The sequence below is a fragment of the Microcebus murinus genome, chromosome 2, assembly GCF_040939455.1.
Source record: "Microcebus murinus isolate Inina chromosome 2, M.murinus_Inina_mat1.0, whole genome shotgun sequence".
NCBI classification, from domain to species: domain Eukaryota; kingdom Metazoa; phylum Chordata; class Mammalia; order Primates; family Cheirogaleidae; genus Microcebus; species Microcebus murinus.
The window spans coordinates 96,673,416-96,700,694 of NC_134105.1; the positions used below are offsets into that span (position 1 = coordinate 96,673,416).

General features: G+C 36.7%; 1 protein-coding gene across 2 annotated transcripts in view; it reads right to left on the bottom strand.

Annotated features, from left to right (window-relative positions):
- WARS2 (tryptophanyl tRNA synthetase 2, mitochondrial) overlaps positions 1-27,279 on the bottom strand; it is an 85,251-nt gene that overhangs the window by 29,484 nt on the left and 28,488 nt on the right. For both annotated transcript variants that reach the window (XM_076000020.1, XM_012761843.3), the window contains one exon: positions 10,595-10,852. In XM_076000020.1, the coding sequence (XP_075856135.1) occupies positions 10,595-10,660 (66 nt within the window). In that variant the 5' untranslated portion in view covers positions 10,661-10,852. The remainder of the gene's footprint in view (positions 1-10,594; positions 10,853-27,279) is intronic.

Below are 27,279 nucleotides of genomic sequence, written 5' to 3' on the forward strand. Positions count from 1 at the left end.
AGAAAACAAAGATACAGTAAACAGCCTCACAAAACCAAAAGTATAATCTGGAAAAAGATTAACAGAGTAGCCTCTAGGAAAACTCAAGGGGACACAAAGGAAGAAGGGCATTTCAAAGAAAACAACCCAAAGAAAGTATTGATAATGATAAAATTTCAGCTTTCTAGTAAAAATTAGAAATTTAGAAAATATGCATCCATCACTAAGTTAGACAGTTTCCCAGTACTTAAAAGACTTTCTTGAGGATATCTGTGGTAATAATAACCAATGTGATTTTTTTAAAGATTGTACATAAAACATGTCAAAATTTGTAAGATCTATATAATTCAGTCTTAAATGTGAAAAACAAAACTTAAAGGAGATAATAAAGAATAGCTTTATGACATTAAACCAGAAATTAAATACTTAAAAGCACATCCCAGAAGCACAAAACCATAAAAGACTGAATTGACTACATTAAAATGAAACCTTCTGTACAACAAAAGACAGCATTTAAAAATTCAAAAGACAAGTTATAGACTGAAAAAGATAATGTATACAAAGGATTAGTATTCAGAATATAGAAAGAATCTCTACAAATAAATAATAAAATGTAATGTTGATTCTACCGATCCATGAGCATGATATGGTTTTCCACATGTTTGTATCACTTGTGATACCAACAACATATTTCACAGGACTAGAAAAAATAATGCTATGCTTTGTGTGGAACCCGAAAGGAGCCTGAATAGCCAAAGTAATCTGAAGCAAAAGGAAAAAATTGGGAGGCATCACATTACCAGACTTCAAAGTATACTACAAGGCTATAGTAACCCAAATAGCATGGCATTGTCAGAAAAATAGTGACATAAACCAATGGAACAGGAAACCCAGATATAAAACCATCCACATACAGTCAACTGATCTTTGACAAAGCAGATAACAATATATAGTGGGGAAAAGAATCCCTATTTAATAAATGGTGCTGGAAAAATTGGATAGGCACATGCAGAAGAATGAAATAAGATCCATAACTCTCACCACTCACAAACATTAATTCAAGATGGATAAAGGACTTAAATGTAAGGCATGAAACCATAAGAACTCTAGAAGAAAATGTCAAAAAAACCTCTTCTAGATATCAGCCTAGGTGAAGAATTTATGAAGAAGACTCCAATGGCGATCACAGCAATAATAAAAATAAATAAATGGAACTTGATGAAATTAAAAAGCTCCTTTACAGCCAAGGAAATAATCAACAGAGCAAATAGACAACCTAAGGAATGGGCGAAAATATTTGCAAGCTATACATCCGATAAAGGACTAATAACCAGAACCTACAAAGAACTCAAGCAAATCAGTAAGAAAAAATCAAATGACTCCATTAAAAAGTACACAAAAGACATGAACAAATGTTCTCAAAAGGAGATAGACATATGGCAAATAAACATATGAAAAAATGCTCAATGTTGCTAATCATCAGAAAAATGCAAATCAAACCACAATGAGATATCACCTTATCCCAGTCAGAATGGCTTTTATTAAAAAATCCAAAAACAATAGATGCTGGCATAGATGTAGAGAGAAAGGAATGCTTATACATTTTGCTGGGACTGCAAATTAACACAACCTCTATGGAAAACAGTATGAAAATTCCTCAAAGAACTGAAAGTTGACCTACCATTTTATCCAGCAATCCCACTACTAGGTATTTACCCAAAGGTAAGTAAGTCATTTTATCAAAAAGACAACTGCACTCGACTGTTTATTGCAACACAATTCACAATTGCAAAGACATGGAATCAACCCAAATGCCCATCAATTCATGAGTGGATTAACAAAATGTGGTATATGTATATCATGGAGCACTGTTTGGCCATGAAAAAGGATGAGTTAATGACTTTTGGAACAATTGAATAGAACTGGAAACCATTTTCCTAAGTGAAGTATCTCAAGAATGGAAAAACAAACATTACATGTACTAACCACTAAATTGAAACTAACTGAGGAGCACACATATGATAGAGGGAAATAAATCTCAAAGGAAATCAAGCACAAAAGAAAATAAAGCAGTTAAAACATAAGAAAAAAATGCTTAACCTCATCAGTAGTATTCAGGGAAATACAAATTAAAACAATAACAAGTGGATGGTATATTTCATCCACTGTAATGGCAAAAATAAAATGTCTAATAACACCAAATATTGCCAAGCACTTAGACTAACAGGAACTGCCCTGTTGGGAATGCAAATTGGAATACCACTTTGAAGATCAGTCTGGCAACAACCAATATGGTTGTTGATGTGTATATGATATATCCTCATGATTCCACTCTTAGGTATATATACCTAGAGAAAATCTTTCACAGGTACACAAAAGGCATATACAAGTTTTCCCACTGTAATATTGCTTGCACTACCAAAAAGTTGGGAAAGCCCTAAATATTCTTTGTCAAGCAAACAGATAAATTATGAAAGAGCCAGACAATGGAATATTGTACAACAATCAAAATAAATAAATCCCAACCACATAACATCGCATATACACACACAAAAGATGCAGGAAGAATATATGCAGCATGATTCCATTGGCATAAAGTTTTAAATCTTGTAAAACAAATAATATAGATTGCTATGGCAATAAAAATATAAACACAAATGTGGGGATGATAAATATCAAATCAATGTGGTGGTTATCTCTGCAGAGGTCGAGGGGAATAGGATTAGAGAGAGCTAAGCAGAAAGTTTCTATTATACTTGTAATGTTTTATTTCTTAAAAAGCAAATGCTACATGAAGCAAATATGCTAAAAGTTTAGCATTCCAAAACACATTCAGCTTCATACTTTTCCAAATGTCTGAAATATTTCTTTAAAAGCACCCCGAAAACCTTCTACAACAAACTATTCCAAAAATGTTTTACTATTGAGGATAAAGAGAGGCATTGTCTTTAATCTGATCTCCATCTTCCAATCCTAGTCTAACTTTATACAAATCCTTCACAATATCAGAGAGCCTAGGGTGGGGGCAGTGTGTGTATAGTGGATCAAGGTGATACAAAGTTAACATTTTCCAGGCATTATACATGATCTTATTTAAATCTCTATAATATATATGAAAAAGGGAGTTCACAGAGCTTGAGTAAATTGCCCATTGTGTGACAACCAAGAAGAGGGGATAGTGAGATTCAAGCCAAGTATGTCTGGCTCTAAAGGCTGTACTTTCCCCACTGTTGCTCTGATAGTAAAAAAAGAACTCTTCTCGAAGTTATAATTAAGCTACAACCTGTTCCTATGTCCAGAATGGAGGTTACACAAATACTGCAACTTGTTCATCAGGTGACACAGGACCTAAGCAAGGAAGTGGTACTAGTGGAAACTTCGTAGAGAACGAAACACATGAAGAGTGTGATTACATAACAATTGCTCTAACTTCTCTTTATTATTTACCCCATGGGCCACTGAGAATCTTATTTTCCCCTAGGAACTTTGGAGGTGATACCAATTTTACAAATAGGTTCCTCAAGTCCCTTAATCTATGCAGATGTTTGCTCCCTTTCTACTATAAGCTGAAAGTGCACCTGTTGTTGATAGCTAACAACTTGAGAGTTCAACAAACATAAATACATACTCAATTATGCTTTAAAAATGTCAGAATAAATGAAAACACCAGAGAGGCTGTCCAATTTTAGGCTTTTATACCTCTAAGATAAGGGCCAATGGGTTAGGTATCACTTTTGTTTGTATACAGTGAGCCAAGATACATGAAGTCAGTGCCTTTGGCTTTCATTCAGAAACTGATTCCTCCAAAGTCCCCTTTCCTTTATTATTATTATTATTAATATTATTGATTTTAGTTTCCTGGGAAACAAAACATAAATCTAATTAGAGAACGAGGCCACATTCCAAAGCTGCAGATTCCATTCTCCTCCCATGACTTCTCCCTGCACTGTTTTAGAACGTCTGATGGTCCAAACTGTGCCTTCCTCCTAGCCTCGGCAGAAAGCCAGTGCCTAAAGCTAAGTCCTCCACCGTTTTTATCTTCCATCTGCAGAGGGATTAGACTGCAGGGAAAGTAGCAAGGGAAGATGTGGAGACCTGTACCTCAGAGAAATCCATGGGACTCAGATTGGATCTGCACCCAGGCCTGCTGGCCTAGTAGAAATAAAAGACCATTGACTTTGGCATTGTGATGGAAACCTCTGCCAAACACACATATAGGTGTTCTCTCTGTCTCTCTCTTTCACTCTCTCTCTCTTACACACACACACACACACACACACACACACACACACACACACACACACCTTTCAGAGGAGAGGGTCTGTAAAACTCCCCACATATGGCAAACATATTTTAGGGGAAGTACATGACTAGAGGCCAGTGGGAGACAAAGAAAAAGAAAATAATGAGAAAAATCTTTGATAAGTCTAAATTGTTCCAGTCAGACTGCTGAGAAAGAATGCAAAGTATTGGAGATAAAAATTATTGGTAAAAATCAGCATTATAACAGAGCTAAATTCTTTCCCTATTTCAAATCATTACTAGAACTTTATCTGATTTACAACAATAGCATATGAGAAAATAGTCTTTATAATTTAGCTCTATGTACTTTGCTTAACACATGGATATACCTAAAAAACAAAAGCACATTATATAACACAAAAAGATATTTTTCTCTAACTCACAATTTCAAAAGTTCTTAATTTCATTTGTAAATAATTATGTGGGGGAGATATGGGTGTAATTAATTTTAACTGGCATTGGCTCCCAAAACTTCGAGGAAAATTGTTTTCTAAGTTCCTATCCTCTCTATTGCGTATTTAATGATCAAATAAATGCTTCAATGTACTACAAAACTCCCAGCGTAAAGGAACTAACAAAAAAACTTCTAAAAAATGTAGACAAATGATCTCTTAAGTATTTTATAAATTAAGAATTGGTTATCAAATTTTCTCACAATAAAAGCACAAAAAAGTATTTCAGCTTCTGCTTTAAAGACTGAAAGGTAATCAGGTCATCTGAAAACAAAATAAACTCATGATAAAAAGTCCACATAACTTAGTGGTATAGTGGAAGAAACGCTAGCCTTATGTTCTCTGGGACCTCCTTCTTGAAGGGCTTTCTAGCTATTAATAAACTGAGTTTGGATTGTTACCTGAGGGCAGGAGAGAGGTGCTGATGTATTTTTAGTAGAAAGATGACTGTGGCTGCCACATAGGGAATGAGCTGCCAGCATGTGAGACCAGAGCAGGAGTGAAAAGGGTAATTTAATTGTGTAGGCAAGAAATACTGAGGGCCTTGAGGTCAGCTCCTGCTCCTCTTTGTGGCTCTGCCGGCAGCTCCTGAGGGAAAGACAAGGGAGCTGGGGAAGGGTCGGCAGGCAGAGGGCAGAACAAGGTTCCAGCCCATGAGTACATCTTCCAATAGTAGTGCTTTAGTGGGAGACAAAATAGAGTCCTGGCTTTGGCACTTACAAGCTGTATGACCTCAGGCACCTGATTAAGAAGTTATATGTGTTGAGCATTTCCTAAGTACAGGCACCTCCTGAAGATGGTTTTACGTACATTTTCTCATTTACGTAATCTCTTCATACCTTAATTTATTCATCAGTGAAAGAAAGATAACAGTAATATCTGATTCCTAGAGCTGTTTTCATGATTAAAAGAGAAGTCATATATATGAAATGACTTGGTACACCTTACTTATTTAAAAATAATCATTTTCTAATAAACACGACTTTTAACTTTTTTAAATAGATCTAAAAATGCCATAATTATTTTCTTTTCAGCCCCCATCTATTGGGGACTTCACAGGTTTATCACCTTATACTTGTTAGAGTGGCTATAATCAAAAAGATGAAAGATAACAAAGAGTTGTGGCTGGGCACAGTGGCTCACATCTGTAATCCTAGCACTTTGGGAGGCTGAGGCAGGAGGATTGCTTGAGGCCAAAGAGTTCAAGACCAGCCTGAGCAAGAGTGAAACCTCATCTCTACAAAAAATTGAAAAATTAGCCAGGTGTGGTGGCATAAGCCTATAGTTCCAGCTACTCAGGAGGCTGAGGCAGGAGAATCACTTGAGCTCAGGAGTTTGAGGTTGCAGTGAGCTATCGTGATACCACTGCACTCTAGTTGGGGCAACAGAACAAGACACTGTCTCAAAATAAACAAACAAACAAAAAAATCAAATGTTGTCAAGGATGCGGAGAAAAGGAAACCCTTGCACACTGTTGATGGGAATATAAATTGATACAGTTGTTATGGAAAATAGTATGGAGTTTCCTCAAAAAATTAAAAATAGCACTACCATATGATCCAGCAATCCCACTACTGGGTATATATCCAAAGGTAATGAAATCAGTATGTTGAAGAGATATCTGCACTCCCAGGTTCGCTGTAGCATTATTCACAACAGCCAAGATATGGAATCAAACTAAGTGTTCATTAAAATCAACCTGAGTGGCCGGGCACGGTGGCTCATGCCTGTAATCCTAGCTCTCTGGGAGGCCGAGGCGGGTGGATTGCTCAAGGTCAGGAGTTCAAAACCAGCCTGAGCAAGAGCGAGACCCCGTCTCTACTATAAATAGAAAGAAATTAATTGGCCAACTGATATGTATATAAAAAATTAGCCGGGCATGGTGGCGCATGCCTGTAGTCCCAGCTACTCGGGAGGCTGAGGCAGCAGGATCGCTTGAGCCCAGGAGTTTGAGGTTGCTGTGAGCTAGGCTGATGCCACGGCACTCACTCTAGCCTGGGCAACAAAGCGAGACTCTGTCTCAAAAAAAAAAAAAAAAAAAAAAAATCAACCTGAGTATCCATCAACAAACGAATGGATAAAGACAATGGAATAGCATTTAGCCTTAGAAAGGGAAATCCTACCATTTGCAACAACATGGATGAAACTGGAGGATATTATATTAAGTGAAATAAGCTAGGCACAGAAAGACAAATACTGTATGACCTCATTTATATGTGGAATACAAAAAAGCGAAACTAATAGAAGCAGAGTAGAATGGTGGTTATCAGGAGGAAGATGCTAGAGGAAATGGGAAGATAATGGTCAAAGGATACAAAATTTCTGTTAGGAGGAATAAGTTCAAGAGATCACTGTACTCCATGGACAGTTGGCAAGCACAGTTTCTATTCAAATTAATGAAAATAGTGATGAGCAACTTTGTGGGACAGTAGTTTGTAGTCGAACTTCATAGCAAATAAAAGAAAATCTGATCAATATATCAAAGTTACAAAAAAAGTAGAAGCATAAAAATCAAAATTTTAAATTTTTTTTAAGTGCAGAAGGACTAACCTTATAGGAAATAAATTAAAATTTGATGAACACATCAAAAGGCATATACAAAAAAAGAGACTTTAGATCCATAATTGAATGTAATGTGTGGACTTTGGTAGATCTTCACTCAAACAAACCAAATATAAAATATATTTTTGGGAGAATGAGGGTAGTCTAGGTATTAGATGATAATATGGAATTATCATTAACTTTGTTAAGTGTGATGACAGTATGGTGGTTGTATAAGGAAATTTCCCAAATCTATAAAGAGGTACACTAAAATATTAAGGGAGTAAAATGCAATGACATGTGAGATCTTTTATACTTAAAATATTTCAATAAAAAAATCACATCAATGCAATAAATCATAAAATGTTAATAATTGATGAGGGTACTATTCCATTGTCATATATATTTAAAACTTTTTCTTTACTTAAAAAAAAAAGAAGCCTGATAAAATATCCAGTCCATCCACAAAGTTGAGTCAAAGAAAAGGAAACAGCTAAGGCCAAGTTTTGTTTTTTGTTTTTTTTGAGACAGAATCTCACTCTTGGTAGAGCGCCCTTGGTAGAGTGCAGTGGCGTCAGCCTAGCTCACTGCAACCTCAAACTCCTGGGCTCAAGCGATCGTGTCTCAACCTCCCAAGTCGCTAGTACTACAAGGCACATGCTGCCATGCCTGGCTAATTTTTCTATTTTTGGTAGAGATGGGGTCTCACTCTTGCTCAGGCTGGTCTTGAACTCCTGAGCTCAAGCAATCCTCCCACCTCAGCCTCCCAGAGTGCTGGGATTACAAATGTGAGCCACCGCGCCTGGCCCAAGTTTGTCTTAAGGTTAGAAAGACAGAGGAATTCTTTCATAATGCTTTTGTGGGACAAATTATGAAAAGTAGGTGAGATGAGTACTTTTCTCAGATTTTATTGGCAAACTACTGAAATTCCCCACAAGGGAGCTGATGTCAGAGATGACAGTAGGAGATGGTGAGACAGCTTTAGAACTGCACTAAAGCACTGAGGAGAGAGTGAACACTGGTCACCTTTACTCTCTGGCCTGGACCCACACCATCTTGGAGACAATAAGCTCATTAGGTTCCATTCAAAGAGAAGGTAAATTTTATTATCCCTCATTTATGAAGGAGTCCTTATAAAATCTCTCATATTGTGGGTTACTCTTTCCATTACTATTTTGAACAACTAAGTACTATGTGGAAAAAGATATGTCAGTAATTGTACATTTTAGATGCTTATAGAGGTCATTGCCAAAAATCCTTTTCAAAGGAGAAAAAAATCTGTAATATGGTAATCATTCCTGAGGGAACAAGCTCAACGTGTAAGTATAGGAGGATGTGGTTGTAAAATAAACCTTTAATTTTTAAGATCACTTAAAAAAGCAATCTGGCCCTTCACAATTGGTTAGCTGGTGGAGATTAGACATATTCGCCTACAAGAAGTATGGAAATAGGTCCTTGTGGCTGGGAATACAATTTTTAGAAAAACTATCAAATGAGGATCAAACGATAGCTCAGCTGGAGTGAAGATGATGTGCTTTGCAAAACGCATTAGGCAAGTCAAAAAGTAGCTCTAATGGTGACCACCTCTCCAATGTCAATGAATATGAAGAGTCCGAATACACATTATTCCATGCAATGTGAGAGGCACGTTCCTTTCAAAGAGAAGATGAGAGTGCTTCTGGGTAGGATGACCAAGAGGGTGAGAGATCTGAGCACAGCTAGTTTGAAGAAGGTAAGACCTAATAGGTAATGATCCATAGGATAAAGACCTCCATAAAGTAAGGATGGCACATAATAAATGTCTCCAAGTATTTCAAGAGCAATTGTGTGGAAGACAGTTGATTTATTGTGTTTTTTAGAAAACAAAAGTTAAATGAATGGATGGAAATTATAGGGAAGCAGATGTTTGCTCAACAAAACAAGTATTTTATAAAAATTAGATCTGCCCAACAATGAATTTGAAAAGTCATGTGTAAGTAAAGCCTTCCTGACAAATTATAAGGAAGAAAGTTAAGGTAAATTGCCTTTAAGATATTTTTAATGATTAGATTCCATTATTTTATCAAACTGTCTTCAAGCTAGCAACAAGCTTACAATGACAACTACATTTGTTTTTTTAAGGTACAGTTAGTTGTTCCTCTGTATCTGTGGGTTCTACACCCAACTGCAGATTCAAAATATTCAGGGGAAAGAAAATAATACAACAATAAAAAATAATACAAATAAAAAAGAAATACAGTATAATAATTATGTATATGGCATTTACATTGTATTAGCTATGATAAGTAATCTAGAGGTGATTTAAAGTATATGGAGGATGCGCATAGGATATATGCAAACATTATGCCATTTTATAGAAGGAACTTGAACATCTGTGGATTTCGGTATCCTGGAACCAGTATCCCGTGGATACCAAGGGACCACTGTACTCTTTTCATTTATTACATACTTTTTAACTGGTTGTTTTGTGTGAATCCATTGAGGTCTGTGGGTAAGAAAACATACATAAAAATAATGACAAATTTATGATCAAAAAAAGTCATATGTATGCATACATGATAATATGTACCATAGCATGGATAACATACTATTACTTGGCTAGGCTCTGTCACGAGGTTAAAGCAGATATGTAATGAGGGCATGATCCAGTTAAAATTTTTCATCTTCTTTTTCTAGGGTGTATCTTAATTGCCTTGTATCTGGGCCAGGCTATCTGCCTGTCCAAGAATAAACTGATTCATCCATAGTAAAGATATGAGTCAAGCATTTTGGCTTTGCTCTGAAGGCTTTCTTGGCTTAGATACAAAACACTGGGATTTTGTATTCCAATTTCCCAGTTTGTTCTATCAAATCTTCTCAAAAGCTATTTGTTAAAGAAAGAACAACAAGAATTGTCCAATAGTCCCTCCAAATGCAATACCCAATAATCAACATTGGAATTATGTAAAACCACTGGTCACTAAATTCTATCCTTGATCACAAGGAGATTAGTCAACAGCATGAAGTCATCAGTCTGAATGCAAACCAGCATAGAAAAACAATTTCAGATTTAGAAGTACTAAAGAGATAAAACTCTTTGGTATATGAATAATTATAAACTTACCAACTATAGTGGAGGAAAAGTTGAAAAATACTATTGCAGTATAATGACACCTTGTGATATGAATATAGGCAAAACATTAAACTGAAACAATCACATTTGACGAATGCACCCTCAATTTTTAAAGATCACAAACAGGAGCTGTTATGAACCCTTGCAACATTTTTCCTCAAATAATCTGAAAATGAAAGTTTTCTCAGTTCGAATCCGAGAAGCTGACCTGAGATTGCTGGAAAAGGATGCTCTTCTCTGGGTTTATGCCGCAGGCGAGAAGAGCAGCCGTCATGTCCAGGATGCTCTGCCGGAGGATGGTGGGGTCTTGGGGCACAGTGAGGGAGTGGAGGTCAACAATACTGTACAGCACAGAGTGATATTCATCCTGCAACCTCACCCAGCTCTCAATGGCTCCCAGGTAATTGCCCAGGTGGGGGATTCCTGTAGGCTGAATGCCAGAAAAGACTCGCTTCACACTGTCTTCCTGGAACAAAGGAAAACAAATATATTTGCTTTTGAGGCAGAATCCACAAATCCTGTGCCCAAGTTGCCATAGCTGTGATAGCTAGTCCTATTTCTGTAATCTGCAGCCTGACAGACATCATCATCATCATGCATTTATTTTATGCCTACTCTGTGAAAATCATTATGTTAGGTGCCATTAGGGACAGGAAATGATATTAAAAATGTTTTTTGCCCTTAAAACCTTATCATATGAGACACATAAAAAGGTCTGCATCCCAAAGAGAATATAATCTAATTGGAGTCAGAGAATAAGTTTATGAAATGATAAGTAAAGGTACAATGTGGCAACATGATCATGACCAGTTTGTAAAGATAAATAGTGGGGTACAGGCGGGAGTTCCCAAGAGGAAAAGATGACTGTGGTTATGGCGGTCAGTGAGAAAGACTTCAGACATAGAGTCAAATTTCACTGAAGAATAAAGGGGCCTCAAGGGTTTGTCATGTGATTTCATTTATTTTACAGTTAAGGAAATGAAAGCCTTAGCATTAGAGCTAAAGGCTACTGCTATATACTTTAAAAAAAATAATTGCTCATATAATTTAGTGTACAGGATCTTGGGCTAGAAGTTAGGAAACATATAATCTATTTCTAATACTACTTCTTGATAAAGTTATTTAACTTTTCTGTACCTTGGTTTCCTTTTACTTTTGATAAAATCATATTTGGGTTTTCACTTCTTAAAAAGGAGATTTTAAATCTATATAATTATTTAAATTATAAAAACATTTTTGTCATCGTCATCTTTTCCCTTGGGTTTGTACTTTCTAATATTGAAATTTTAACACAAAAATGAGAAGAAAAAATGCAATACAGAGTTAAAAAATGCCATTTTTCTCTTGAATTATTTTATATTATATATTGAAAAACCAAAATTGAGTATTAGTAAATGTGCTGTAACTAAGTGGTTCTGAAAAAATAAAATAATGCATCATTATCTTTTTTAGCCACCACTACAACAAAATATTAAGAATAGCAGCCATAATTTACTGGATGTAATTTTTGACTATAAACTGTGGTGTCATAGAAGAAACCTTTCAATATCCTGAGGTCATGAAAATATGTGTGCATATATATACACACATATATAAAGCAGGCACTCACGTGTGTGTGTGTGTGTGCTTTAAAGTTTTATCTTTCACATTTAGGTCTGTATCCATTTGGAGTATTTTGCATATGATGTGAGGTCAGCATCTAATTTATTTATTTTTTTCCTATATGGATATCTGATTTTTCCAGCACCATTTACTGGAGACTGTTTCTTCCCACTGCTTTGAAATGCCATTTCTGTCATAAATCAAGGATCCCTGTATGAAGAATCTGGTCTTTCAATTCTGACCCATTAGTCTATTTGTCTATATCTGTGCCAGTATTGCATTGCTTTTTAATTAGTCTTGAGACCTAGTGGAGCGAATCTTTCCCTGTCCTTTTTCTTCAAGGGTACCTTACCTATCCTTAGCCCTTTACACTTCTCAATGCATCTTAGAATTGTCTTGTTAAGTCCCAAGAGAAAAAAACCTGTGTGGGGCAGGGGTTGACTGGGATTACATTGACTCTATAGATTGTTTTGGGGAGAACTGACATATTCATATAACTGACATCTTCATCTTCCTCAAATCTAGGAAACCACAAAACATATTAAGTCTTTATCTTTATACCTAACACTAGCTCCCAAGAGCTAATCTACTTTAGATATGTGAGTGTCAAGGCTACTTAAATTTTGCCCTTTGCTTTTCCCGAGAATTCTAAATCTTACAAATACAGTCTATTTTCTTCTCTATTCCTAAGATGACAGCCCTAAAATAGAAAGCTACATCATAGTTCTGTGGTCCAGAATTGCATTTGATCCAAGCATTCAGGAGGAAACCCAAAAGATTTGTGGCCCTGAGGATATAAAAAATACCTCTTTGGTAATTGAGAACAAATACAATCTTACCACTCAAAATCATAACATACATATATACACACATATACAAAATAGGTCTTTGAGTGACTAAATTCCCAAATCCTGATTTAGAAATAATATTTTAAAAATGGTTTCTAGTTGAGAATTGAGAGAGAGAGAGAGAGAGAGAGAGAGAGAGAGAGAGAGAGAGAGAGAGAGAGAGAGAAAGGAGCACAGAATAAATACATATCAGTGAGGTTTCCTCCAGTACCTAGGGACCCTAACCAGCTCTGGGTTCCTGATATGGGAATAAGCAAAGAAGTTTTCAGTGTAGTAAAAAAATGATTAATGGGCTTTAGGGACTGATTGATGAAGAGAGAAAGCAAAGCAAAAAAACAAATTCTGAACTTAATAAATGGAAAGAAAAAAAATACTATCCAGAAATACTTGACCTGGGAAGAAGAGGGACTGTTTATAGTAATGTAAAGGGTTACGAAGACTAGGAATATTAAACTGAAAAAAAGAATATGAATATTTCCACATAAATTCCTCCATGGTCAAACTCAGAAATAATTCCCCAGGAGAATGGAAGAAACAAATTCTTGAGAAAACTAGAAGAGAAAAGCAGTAGAGGAGAGACTGTGGGAAAAAGTACTGCGGCCAGTGGGAATGGGTTAGACATGATCTAATACATCTTTTCCATTCTCTAGTTTCTGAGATTCTATACATCAGTGCAGGGGGAATGATGTTATCAAGAAATAAGAACAACAAGACATGTTTTGTTCAATTTTCAAGGAGCTATTAAAAAAAATACAGTCTCCAAATGGGAACTGGATTCCTGGTCTTAAAAATATACAGAGAGTGTCCTGCTCTTCTGTGTTGAGTTTATGTTCCCGTCTGTTCCCCCTGCAAGAGTCAGCAGGTGGCCTGACGGCATGGCAGGGGAGACACGTCTGGTACTATGAAGTCACAGGGTTGGAATGTGAAGTTTAGGTGGTGGGAGGATGGGGGTTCTGTGTTCAAAAGCACTAGAGTTGGAAAAGAATAAAAATGAAAGGAGAATGGGCTTCCTATGGGTTTGGAAAGGAGACAAACCACAAAGAAAACAGCTCCAGGGCTAGCCCACAGGCTTTCATTCCTGAGGAAGACTGGAGCATTAACCTGCAATTCCATTGCAGAGTACACAGGATGAAAAAAAAAAAATGAGCATTTTACAAAATAGGTCATCACGTTTATTTCAGGTATATTTCCTTAACAAATGCCACTTCCAACCAATACATTTATTGGCTAGTTTTATAACAGAACCAACATTATCGATAGGAGGGTCCAGGGATTTGATACATAACAGAAGAGAGAGTGGGTGTTTGAAGCAAAGGTAGAAAATACTTGTTAATTTGACAGACATTGCTGAAACTATTTCTGTTTACTTTGCTTTTCCCAAGAATTCTAAATCCTACAAATACAGTTTATTTTCTTCTCTACTCCTAGGATGACAGCCCTAAAATAGAATGCTATGTCACAGTTCCATGGTCCACAAGTGCATCTTGATCCAAGCACTCAGGAGAAAAGCTGCACATATCCAAAATTTATAAGTTTCTTAATTTTAATTACTGCACTCAAAAGCAACTGAAAAATTCCAATATATTAATTTTGGCTAAAGACAATTTTTATAATTAACTAAAGAGAGCTGCTTTCTTTAATCCCAAGTGAATCAAATACATCAAAAGAAGGCTGCCTACTAGCTTTGAAACACTTTCAACTTCAGCATGGTGGTGGGAAACAAAGACTTCAACTAAAGATTTCAAGACTTTTCTTACAAAGTCCTGCTTGTATCCAGCTGTAACATCAGTTGTTCATTCATCACACTTATTTTAACTACAGTCAGAGGTAAACCAAAAACTTGGCTGAATGGCAGCTATGTTTTATTGGTTACATGAATGGCATGTTATCACAGATTGTAATAAAAAAGTATTCAAAATAGCATTACCAGATAATTGGGATAGAAATCTCTTTCTGTAAGTCTATTTTTCTTATTGTGTATAAATTAGAAATCCTGTTTAAACTTCTTACTCCTTACCTCTCATTAGTGTATCTTAAGTCTACCATTTTACATCACCCTATTTCAATCCTAGGCTCCTGAAATATATCGACATTTTCTTGAAAATGCCTCTACTACCAATTAAGGGCTTAAAAGCCCTGGCTGGGAGAGCCAGGTGGCCCTCAGAAGGTGCTGGCTATAGCTCAGCACTGGCTCTGCCACACTCAGTTCTTTCCTCCAGAAAAGACAGAGAAACACTCATTCAGCACCAAGAAAAATGGGCTCATATCTGCTTAGAAATGAAACCGGATGCTCAGACCTGGGTGGGAATCAATATGATAAATACTAATCCAGTATAAGAGAAAGCAAGTCTTGTATCACCCCCAAATAAGAAACAACATGTAGGCGAACAATTAAAACTGAAGGAAATTATTTTTAAAAAGAAAAAAACCAGAGTGACTAACCAATTAGGCTATAAGTTCTTTAAGGGCATATATGATAAGCACTTAATATATATTATTAGTCCGGTGAAAGAGTTTAAAGAGAAAAAATTAATTTTTGAAAAGTTTCCTACAGGCTAATTTAAGCCACTTCCAAATTTCTTTTGTTGTTGTTGTTGTTATTATTTTTTATTTATTTATTTATTTTGCTTCTAGATAGACAGGGGCTCACTATGTTGCTCAGGCTGGTCTTGAACTCTTGGCCTCAAATGATCCTCCCACATCAGGCCTTCCAAAGTCCCTGGATTACAGGCAAGAGACACTGTGCCTGGCCCCTCTTCCAAATCTCAAGAGTTATACATCTATTTTCCCCACATGCCCTGTGCTATACTTCCATCATGTGATGGAATACTTTTGCAAATGTATTTTCCTTCTTATAGTGAAATTTAGCTATCAGAAACATGCCCTGGCCCTTTTATGTCCCTCATCTCGTTTAATAGGGGTAGGAATCTCTGGCATCACTTTCTAGGGAAGGACACTGCAAGGTTAAATAACCCGCACAAGGTCACAGGCAGGTGAGTCAGTTCTATATCTGAGCTCTCCCCACTGGATTCCCAGTTCTGCCTTCCTTTCATCATATTGAGCTGCATCCAATTTAGAACTTCTTGACTTCAAGATGAGCCTGGCCTTTAAGTGCTCCCATTCTGACCAAACCTCTCTCCCCAACACACTTCTCAGAAGAGCAAAGAGAAATTATGGAGATGTTAATCAAAAAAGGCCAAGGGCACCAACTGGTGGCACAGCTAGGACCAGAATTCAAAACTCCAGCATTCTGCCCCACCAGACCACACAATGTCCTTCCCCAGGTGCCATGGTTTGTATATGTGTCCCCTCAAAAATTCATGTTGAAACTTAAGCCCCATTGTGGTGGTGTTAAGAAGTGTGGCCTTTTGGGAAGTAATTAAGTCATGAGGGCTTTACCCTCATGAATAGATTAATGCATATATATATATATATATATATATATATATATAGAGAGAGAGAGAGAGAGAGAGAGAGAGCTTCAGACAAAATTTACACTCTTTTGTCCATCCATCTCTTCTGCCATGTAAGGACGCAGCGTTCCTCCCGTGGAGGTTGCAGCTACAAGGCTCCATCTTGGAAGCAGAGGGCAGCCCATACCATACACCAATGCCAGCACCTTGATCCTGAACTTCTCACCCTCCATAACTATAAGAAATAAATTTCTGTTCTTTATAAATTACCTAGGATGTGGTACTTTGTTTAGCAGCACAAATGAACTAAGACACCAGGTTTGTACATTTATAATGTTCTTTTTCTTCTGTAGCTACTTCTTTTGTACCTAAATATCTCTTTGGGCTATTTTCTACAGGTCTTTTTTTTTTTTTTTCTCCTGTCAAACAGCACCTCATTGTCTCCTTACAGACAGAAATGATAAAATATAAACTCATGGGACTTTGGCTCCCAGGAAAGATTACATCGTAACTCCAGGGCAGTTAAGCTACATTTAAATGCAAAGGTTACATACAAGTACAGAATAAACTGGTTAAGTCCCTTTAGATTTTATTAGAAGATGACTCAAATCAAATTAACATGTTATCTAAACATGACATAAATAATTATAACATGATATGTCATGCAAAATGTTTTTAATTTCTAGTAACACTTCTTGCTTAACCAAATCAGCAAGGGTCATATTTTTGCCACAAACATCTAACTACTACTGCATAATTTATTTTTATATTGAGTAGGACAGTAAATATAGGTAGATCAAGAAGTACTAAAATTTTAAAAGTATAAAGAATGATCTAAAATGTTTAAGAAATGATTAATTTTTCCTCATAAGAAAATTCTAACATTGATCTTAAAGTGTTCATTCTGGGAAGATACAGTTTTATCATTACCTCTGTGGCCAACTAAAGACTCATCCTACCAACCATTACCACTGTTCTCACACACATCCACCCCTGCCTGATGCCCCTTCTTTAGCTGGTTGTCTGAGAACACTTATCCTTTGGCAGCAGCTGGGGGAATCTGGCTATCCACGCCAAGGCCTCAGACTGTTACTAAATGCATGACAATTAGATGACACTGGTTTTAAACCTTTTTCTTTAGTTATGCACAACTAAATAATGTAATATTCCTATTAGTTGTGCCCAATGTGTAGAGTGGTCCAAAGAAAAGCTTGGAAGGTGGATGGACAATGGGAGAATCCATGAGGGCACCCTCAGTAGGCCTTCGTCTGCTCTTTTGACCTCACTTAAAAGGGACTTCCCAGAGCACAGTTTAAAAACCACTTGATTCAAGACATTTTCAAAATATTAATATTTCGTGGAAATTAAAACCATCTTCCTCAGGATAGTGGAAAATATACAGGAGAAGAAAGTTCTTTAAGAAAATCTAGGATAGAAAAATACCACATACACTGACTTAGCATAACTCTTCTCACTTCTTCCTCTGGGATAAGGCTCCAGCTTTGTGGGGTAGATAATGCCTTTTCCAGCCATTTTCCAATGACACTGCATGGGGAGCTCACCTGATTACCTGCCTTTCTTGGATAGCTCATTCCCCTCTGCATTCATACTGCTCCATCATCCTAGAGTGCCCTTCACCCCCTTTTCTGCCTGGGGAACTCTCCTTGGTCTTCAAAGCCCTACAATCTCTTCCTGATTCTAAACTTCTTAAATGCATCCTTTCCCTATTCCAAACACACACACATAGACGCCTTACCGTCAGTCTCTTTTTCTTTCTTTGTCCAAGAAGAACAGATCCATTCTCATCAGTTCGGAATTGCACATATCACATTGGTAACTTGGTAAATATTTTCTTATTTGCTTAGTAAATATTTCCCCACTTAGAATATGAGCTCCCTTCTTTTATCTTTATATCCTCAGTAAATACCACAGTGCCAGGTACATCATGAGAAACCAATAAATGTTAACTGAATGAATGACAAATCTTTTCTTCCCCACTTTGGCTCCAAATGTAAATTGTACAATAACGATAAACAAAATGAGCCAAATATTCCAGTTATAGGTAGTTGCCAAACAAGTCATGTTCTAAGAGTTTGTTTAAAAATTGGTTTTCTGAAACTCAAAAATCAAATTCTTTAAATGATGGTTAAGCTCCTGGGAGAGGGCCATGAAAACCCTTTGAGCACATATATTTCTGAAGAATTGTTAAACAGCATGATTTCAGTTGTACCTAAACACTATTCATAAAATTGTTTCTGTAGGAAAATGAAATCCAAGTTCCATTTTTGGACACCAGAAACCTATCCAGTGGTGGTTCCAGTTTTGAAGTAGAAGGGACTTTGGGGGAGTAATTTTGTATGAAGAGGAGATTCCATTTGCATATAGAGTAGATAAGTAAAAGTAAAACTACCATTTATTTTGGGTTTTTTTTTTTTTTGAGATATAGTCTCACTTTGTCACCCAGACTAGAGTGCAGTGGTGTGATCATAGCTCACTGCAATCTCAAATTCCTGGGCTCAAGTGATCCTCCTGCCTCAGCCTTCCAATTTAGCCTCCCACCATGCCCAGCTAAATTTTAATATATTTTTGTAACAATGGGGTCTCACTATGTTGCCCAGACTGGTCTTAAGCAATTTTTCTGCTTTGGCCTCCCAAAGTGCTGGGATTACAGGCATGAGCCATTGTGCTAGCTAAATTCTTTTTAATTTACTTGGAGGTGCAGCAACATGCTAAAGCCTCCTGAGGGATACATTATCTTTCCTAACACTGACACTATGAGTATGGACCACCCAAGGCAGTTGCCCTGGTCACCACCGGTGGAAAAGAAAAGAGCAGAAAGAAGTTGAGAGAAACGGATTATAGCAGAGATCCTCAAAGTGTGTTCCAGGTACCAGCAATATGACTTGAGAACTTATTAGAAATGAAAATTCTTGGTTCCCATCCCAGAAAAAGTTAGGAATTCTAAGTGTAGGACTTGTCCCAGAAGAAAAAATGAGAAAAGTTTTACAATCTATGCTTTAACATGCCTTCCAGGTGATTCTGATGCATGCTAAAGTTTGAGAGGGGCTTTTGGGCACCAATAATCTATTCGTAAAATTCACTTCAACTGCATAAAATAAGGTACAGATGAAAACAATATGAATTAAAAAGAAAAGGTACCTTTTAAGCCAACAGTTTTCAGTCTTGGCTGCACAGTAATCACCTGGGAGCTTTAAAAAATACTGATTCCTGGGCCCCAACCCCAGAGATTCTGACTTAATCAGTCTGGGATTTGGCATGGGCATTGGGAGTTTTAAAAGCTCCCCAGGTGATTCTAATGTGAGGCCAAGATTGAGAAACCACCATTCTAAGCCAACTACTATATAATTATTTTCCAAAGCTGCCAACCTGCTAGGAAACACAGAAACACACACACACACACACACACACACACACACACACACACACACACACACACACAAATAAAAGACTAAAAATGTGAAGAGTAAGTTCACTTGCTTATAATTTACATTTCAAGGTATTAAAAATCCCTGATACAATGACTTATTAATGTATGGTCAGAGGCCCTTTTGGCTCTAGGTAGTTCAGACATCACCTTCAGCAGCCACGAAGGTCAGCAGATTATGAAGGTGTGGTCTAGTCAATACGTTGGTGAGAGAAGACACCTGTGACAACAAGTAAGCACACCATCTTCGATGGCTAGGTAGATTTACTTGGCCATGTCCAGTCCCATAAATCCTTATGGCTCAGGGAGTCAAAAAGCATATAAGCCTGCTTATCACCAAGAAAATAATCCCACTAAGAAGTTTTTAACATAAGAACAGATAGAAGACAAAATTATCTCTGCCTAGAATGCTCTTTTCTATCCATTTCTCTGCTTGGCAATCTTCCTAACTCCTTCTAAAATTCTCTCCTACCAGAAAGTCAGGATTTAACACACAAGCAGATATAGGTGGGTCTCATGGTTAGCTCAGCTGGTTGACCAAACCTGGCCTAACAACAGGTGGCCTTGGCTAAGTGAAGCTGAGATGCCAGAAATTCTTATATATGTACAATGTATGAAATATTATTAATCCCATGACTATCTCAAGTGTTCTGAACCTTTGAGAGACAGCGTGAATTTTTTACAAGGTACCCATACTACAAGCAGAGAAAAATATTCATAAAGTTATTTTCCTGGAATAAAGATAGTTTACCAAAAAAGGAATCTTCTGGCTGTTATTTGACCTCTACTAGGTGAAGTAAGTCTCATTTTCCAGCCAACCATGGCTCCCTTTCTCATCCAACCGGTAGACTGATACAATACAGACAGTTGTTCCAACCACATCTGCATCAGTTCAGACCCTCCAGTCAGCTCAAACTGTTAACTCAAATTTACAGTAAGTTAGAAAGATGACAAAGTCAAGCAGTAAAATATGGTAGCTAGTTTGGTTATTAACCATGGATAAGAAGCAGAATCTAGTGCCAGATTACCTGGATTCAAGCCTTGCTGTATTATTTATGTGGCCTTGAACATCTACAAAATGGGGATAATAATGGCACCTACCTCCTAGGGTGATTAGGAGGATTGTGACGAGTTTACTAGTATAAAGTACTTAGCGCCTGGCATGTAGTAAGCTCTCTATAATCTATGTGACCATTTATAGAGGTCAAAATTTTATTTTGATCCAACCATTCAATATATGGAAATCTGTATTACAGAAATACACAAGAATGTAAGGATATCTGGTGTTCTCCACATGGTTATTTAATTGCTAAAAAATTACAAGCCACCACTGTCCATCATTAGAAGAAATATTAAGTAAACTAGAGTTTTCTTTTTATATAATGAAATACTATGGACCAGATAAGAAGAATGTAGGTAGTGTTGAGTACTGAGAGCACAGCATGGTGAGCAGCCCAACTCTGGAGCCAGAACATGAGTCTAATACCCACTCTGCTGTGCACTAGCTGTGTTTTCCTGTGCAAATCACAGAACATCCTCATCTGTAAAATGGGAACAATTGACAGTATCCCCCAAGGGGCCAAGAATAGTGCCTCACCCACAGTGGTTCTATATAAACATTTGTTAAATAGATAAATGCTGACAAGGAAGAAAGGATATACACCTAACTTGCCAGGGGTTACTCCAGGGAATGGAAGTGATGACTTCCTTTTCGACACTTTTGTATTAACTTTTTTTTTAAAGGACATGCACTTTTTCTGTCACCAAATTTTAAAAATATGTCTAGTTTCTCAGCATATGACCTGATTAAATTAGTTGACATGTAACTACAAGAGCATACTAACAGAAATGTCAGTTATTACTGTTTTCATTCTACATAAAGGGATATAAAGACATTTATAAAGTTAAGTAATTTATTAAGCTCACATTTCAAGTTATTTGTAAATGGAACTAAAATGGAAACAGTATAGTGCAATCTACAGGACATGAGTTTTGAGGATCAGACAGTGCTAATTCAAATTCCTTCTATGCCTACTGGTACCTTTCACAAATTATCAAACCTCTCAGAACCTCAGTTTTCTTATTTGAAAAACAAGGTTAATGATAATTAGAACTAACATTTATTAAGCTTTTATTATGTGGTAAACACTACAGCAAGAGCTTTTAATGTATTATCTCATTTAATCCTCATAAAAACTCTCAGGTATGTGGTACCATCATACTTGTTTTACATAATGAGAAAATGAGGCATGCAGGGGTTGAGTAGTACATAGCTAGTAAGTAGTGCAGACAGGACTTGAACCCAGGCAGATCAACTTCAGCCATATACACTTCAGAGGGGAATTATGAGAATATAGCAAAGAACTCAAGAAATTTTTTGCTTTTACCCCTTTGATCCACTGAATAATGCTACCTTCTAGAACATATGACCTGAAATCTAATTTATGTTATAGTAAACTTCTATGGGGATGTATGATTCTCTCTTACATGGCTCACACTACAGATAATTGCTTGATGTACTTGTTTCACTGAGAAGTGGTGGCTCATGCCAGGGCAGGTGACAGGGACAGTGGTTCTCATTCATCTGGGCAGCAGCTTCAGTGCTAATTCTAAACACAGGTGGTGAGAGAGACAGCCAACAGGAAGGGGGAAGGAATCGCTGCTGACATGTGCAACCGGGAAGATTGATGGTTTCCCTCTCTCTTTTTCCCCAATGTGTCAGCCTGGGGGCAGAGACTAGGAGCCGCTGTGCTGGGGACAGTAAAATACACAGCACAGTGTCTGCCTTGCTGCAATGCTGATTAATGAGAGCAGAATGACACAGAAAACAGGCGGTGCTTCGCAAGGAGAATTCACAGGCATTTCTTTCTTTAATGATTTCAACAAAAGTAGTTTCCATAAACCACCAGGCTTGAACTAGAATACCCCATGGTTAGAGTGACACAGGGGTATATTTGGGGGGATGAGTGAAGCAAAGGGTGAGAGTGTGAGGAGAGTTTGTGATGAAGTAAATTCACTTATGACCAGCTGGTTACAAATTTATCATGAATTCCTCTCGTCTATTTGATTGGCCCAAAAATTTCACAAAGTTCCACATAAGATAGTTACTTCTCTGTCTAACTTAATGTGGAAAGGACACAAGAATGTGCTTTCATAAAGCACATTCTGTTAAAGCACTTTCGCTTTTTAGGACTAGTAGACATTATTACTAATTCTTCATGTTTTATCACAACTGCATAATGTATACATTAAAATAGTATTGTCTTTATTGAGAAAAGACAAAGTTTAACACCAAATGTTATTTTCAATACTTTCTATCAACTATCTATTGGACATATCCATTTTTATTTCCCACCAGCACCTTTGGATAGATATTAATACTGTATCCAAAACTAAATCTACTGACTCATGAACTTCAGGCCGACTCCCCCCCAAATCTGTTCTGTTTTTGTATTCTCAGTCCTGGCTAAAGACACACATTCACCCAGTCTCCCAATCTTAAGAGTCATTCGTGACTCCTTCCTTTTCCCACACCAAATTCTGTGGATTCAAATCCTGTCCCCCTCTAATTACTAGTGATGTGATCTTTGGCAAGTATGTGTGCCTTAGTTTCTTCACTTAAAAATTTTAATAGTACTACTTCATAGGACTATTGCAAGAATTAAACAAATTAGTACAAAAAAGTATTTAGAATGGTGCCTGACACATAGAAAGTGCTTAATCAAGATTAGCTACCAACATCATCATTATCTAATTACTAAATAATCAAGGATGTTACTCAATATAATTTCACTTTTCCATCTCCATCAATGTAGTCTAAACCCCAATCATCTCATCTGTGCTGTTTCAATAGCCTCTATCTGACTTTTGTATCTTCCATACCATCACCTGAACTATCTTTTAAAAATAATCTCCATTGATTCTTCCTTTCTTACAAGGTCAAGTCCAAACTCATTAATTTAGTATAAAATCCTTGATAATCTGACTTCACACACATACAGGTTACTTAGACATGGCAGGGGCAATTATCCCCATGAATAAATCTTAATTAAATAAATGAGAAGTCATATGAGAAATCTGGGATTAAAGTTTCATTATACATCTAACATTTTATAGCATGCTTTTTTCATTAGTCATCCTAGCACTAGAGTCAATATCATATTCATCTAAAACCATAAAAATAATCTTTAGGTTCTATAATTTAAAGCTCAAAATGCAAAAAATATTTATATGCCAACTGATATTATTCTAAATAAGATTAAATTTATAGTACCCCCATTGTTTGGTATATGTGTTGAATATGTCCCCCCAAAATTCATGTCTACCTGGAACTTCAGAATGTGACCTTATTGGGAAATAGGGTCTTTGCAGATGTAATCAGTTAATATGAGGTCACACTGTAGTAGAGTGGACCCTAAATTCAATAAATAGTGTCCTTACAAAAAGAGAAGACACACAGAGACAGAGTGAAGACAGCCACGAGGCAAAGGAGGCAGGACTGGAGTGATGCATCTACAAGTCAACGAACACCAAGGACTGCTAAGAGCCACCGGAAGCTAGAAAGAAACAAGGAAGGATTCTTCCTTACAGACTTCCAAGGGAGCATGCCCTGCCAACACCTCTATGTCAGATGCCTCCAGAACCATGAGAGAACAAATTTCTGTTGTTTTAAGCCATCCAGTATGGTACTTTGTTACAGCAGCCTTAGAAAAATGAATACATTTGACTAATGCTTTAAACTGACAGGGTGAGTAGTTCAGGATCTGTAATCTGGTTACCATTCTGGCCAGAAAGTCATCATCTGAGACACTGAGCTCCTCTTCCACGGCTGTGCAAGCCCTGAGGCAATGCAGAGCAGCTGGGTAATAAAAGTAGAATAAAAGCATTCTGTGCTGGCCATCGGGACTGACAAACCACAACCACAACTGTGTGTAGGCAATAGTGCTGACTACATTACTGGGTAGACTACATCAAATAAACAAACAGCCAAGATCAGCCAAGGGGGTGTAATCACAGATGAAGCTGCTGTTACTTTGTTCTGGGATCAATTTAAAGTTCTAGGACCATATTTGTATTGACTCCATAAAATTACTGCACATCACTGGCTTTGCTCCATGGATTTCTTCCATTTAAATAGTAGCTCTAAAATTTTCACTATCCTGTAATCAATCACTCAGAAAATTATAAATTGAAATTTGGCAAGAACTACTAATATTTCCTTTGGTAAAAAATATTGATTGTATACTATTTTCCAGATGAAGTAGTATGTCATGTACTATTTGAACTTCCATGATCTATTGTTGCTCTCTGAAAGGACTTCTTTTTTTCTTTGAAAGCTTGAGATTGCTTTCTGGCATAATTACCCCAGCCCAAATGGTTTGAGATACAGGTTTTCACAGAAAATAAACAGTGAACTATTTCTTTTACTTTAAAAAGCCAAGTATACATGTCTACAACTTTTCTTTGAAGCTCTTTAGAATTTTTTTTAAAATATAAATTATTTTGTGTATATTTAATGTATACAACATGATGTTATGGGATACATATAGATAGGAAAAAGGTTACTATACTGAAGCAAATTAACATATCCATCACCTCGCATAATTACTAATTGTTTTTGTTTTTGTGGCAAGAGCAGCTAAAATCTACTCAATTAGCATGAATCCCAAACAGTGCAATTTTATTAACAAGAGTCCTCATGTTGTATGTGAGATCTCTAGACTTGTTCAGCCTATATATCTGCTACCTTGCATCCTCTGACCTGCATCTCCCCATTTCCTCCCCTAGAAAGAGTTCTTTTTTTTTTGGTTTTTGGTCAAGAAATTATAATTTTTCAGCAGCTTTGCCACAAAATTAGCACTCATACTCAAACTGTAATGATTTTAAATGCAATTTACTTATTAGTTTTTCAGACTATGCCCTTCCCCAACTGGAAATTTGTTTATATTGTACATAAATCTCCTCTATGACTAAATTTTAGTAGGTAAAATAATAGTGCTTGTTATACACCACCTATATATCAAAACATCAAATTGTACCCCATAAATATATACAATTACAATGTGTCTATTTAAAAAAAAGAACATTGCTCTTATTTTTAACAATTCCAAACACATGGTTTGACAGTATATCTTGAAAGAGCAATTATTTTTCATCTACTTGGATGACAAATTCCTGTACACTGAACAATTATTAATAATAAAACACTTGGTACCACAAGTGATATCACTGCTTACCTCAATTGGTAAACTTTTGGACATTTCTGAGAAAAATAACACATAAACTTTTGTTTTTATATTACTATCATCCCTTTCTTGATCTAACAAATTTCAATTTATCTTTTAAGACCCAGTTCAGCTGTCACATTTGCAGAGTATTCTCCAATTCCCCAGGACAAGATGAGTCTCTTGCTCCTGTGAGCAGGAGCTGGAAGTCGTGGCTTAAGTTACATGGCACTCAGTGGCCCCAAGGAAGAGGAGGATGAGGGAAGGCCATTTACCAACAGGAGCAGGGGGAGTTTCCAAATTCCCCCTTCTCGGGCTGCCTATGCAAATGCTAGCCACCTTTTAGTTAACAGGACCTACAACTATCAGAACACTTTTCCAAATTCCTGATTTATTGTAATTAATTTAATAAAATATTCTTAGAATAATGAGCTTAAAAAACTATGTTTATAAATATATGTAACCTAAACATTTGTGCCCCTGTAATATGCTGAAATAAAAAATATATAAACCCCTTATAAAGTTGCTCAACTCTCCTTAGAGTTCAAGCAATCTCATCTTAAAAGTTCAGAGTGAATTTTATGTGATAATTTCCTGACATTTTAACAATGTGCTGTTGAAGAGGCATTCACAATTACACAGGGAGCTCACAGTATAAAGTCAGCTTGATTTTTGACTAGTTCTGCCCTTAAGTAGAAGGTATGTCTACCTCCAATACAGTGCTATTTCCTTTTCTCTGGATGACAAGACTGCGTGCACCCCACTAGGCACCCCTGAGCACTCCTAATCCAGCAAGGGCGGAAACAGAAGAACAGCAGTATCAGGATGTTTTGAGTTGAGTTAAAGGATGTGATTTATGAGAAAACTGAGTGGAAATGCGTTTATGTCTTTTTAATCTGAACCTTTAAAAAAGAACAAATTAAGAATCTCAAAATCAGTATCAGATGTTATGTGATGACTTCAACATGACAACATCTTAAAACAAAATATTTTGAAATCTAGTTCCTTCCTTGCTCACCTGCTGCTGCTGTGGTTCAAGGATCAGGGTTTCCACTGTGAAGGTTCCTAACAACCAAAAGCAACATGGAGGAAAACGCATTGGTCCTACCAATGTCCTCAGCAGTAATGAAGAAACAGCCAACTCCTAATGTTAACTGGTTAAGTAGAGGAGAATCATTTCGACTTTCCTTTATTAGGAAATAACAAATTTGGAATATTAGTTCACTGATTTAAAATCAAAACAAGACCCATGCTATTATTTATGAAAGATAATCAAGAGTTTTCCCAGTGAACAAGTCACATTTTACTCATCTCACCTTAAGTAGACGTAATCTGCAAAGTACAGGTGCTCAATATATAAT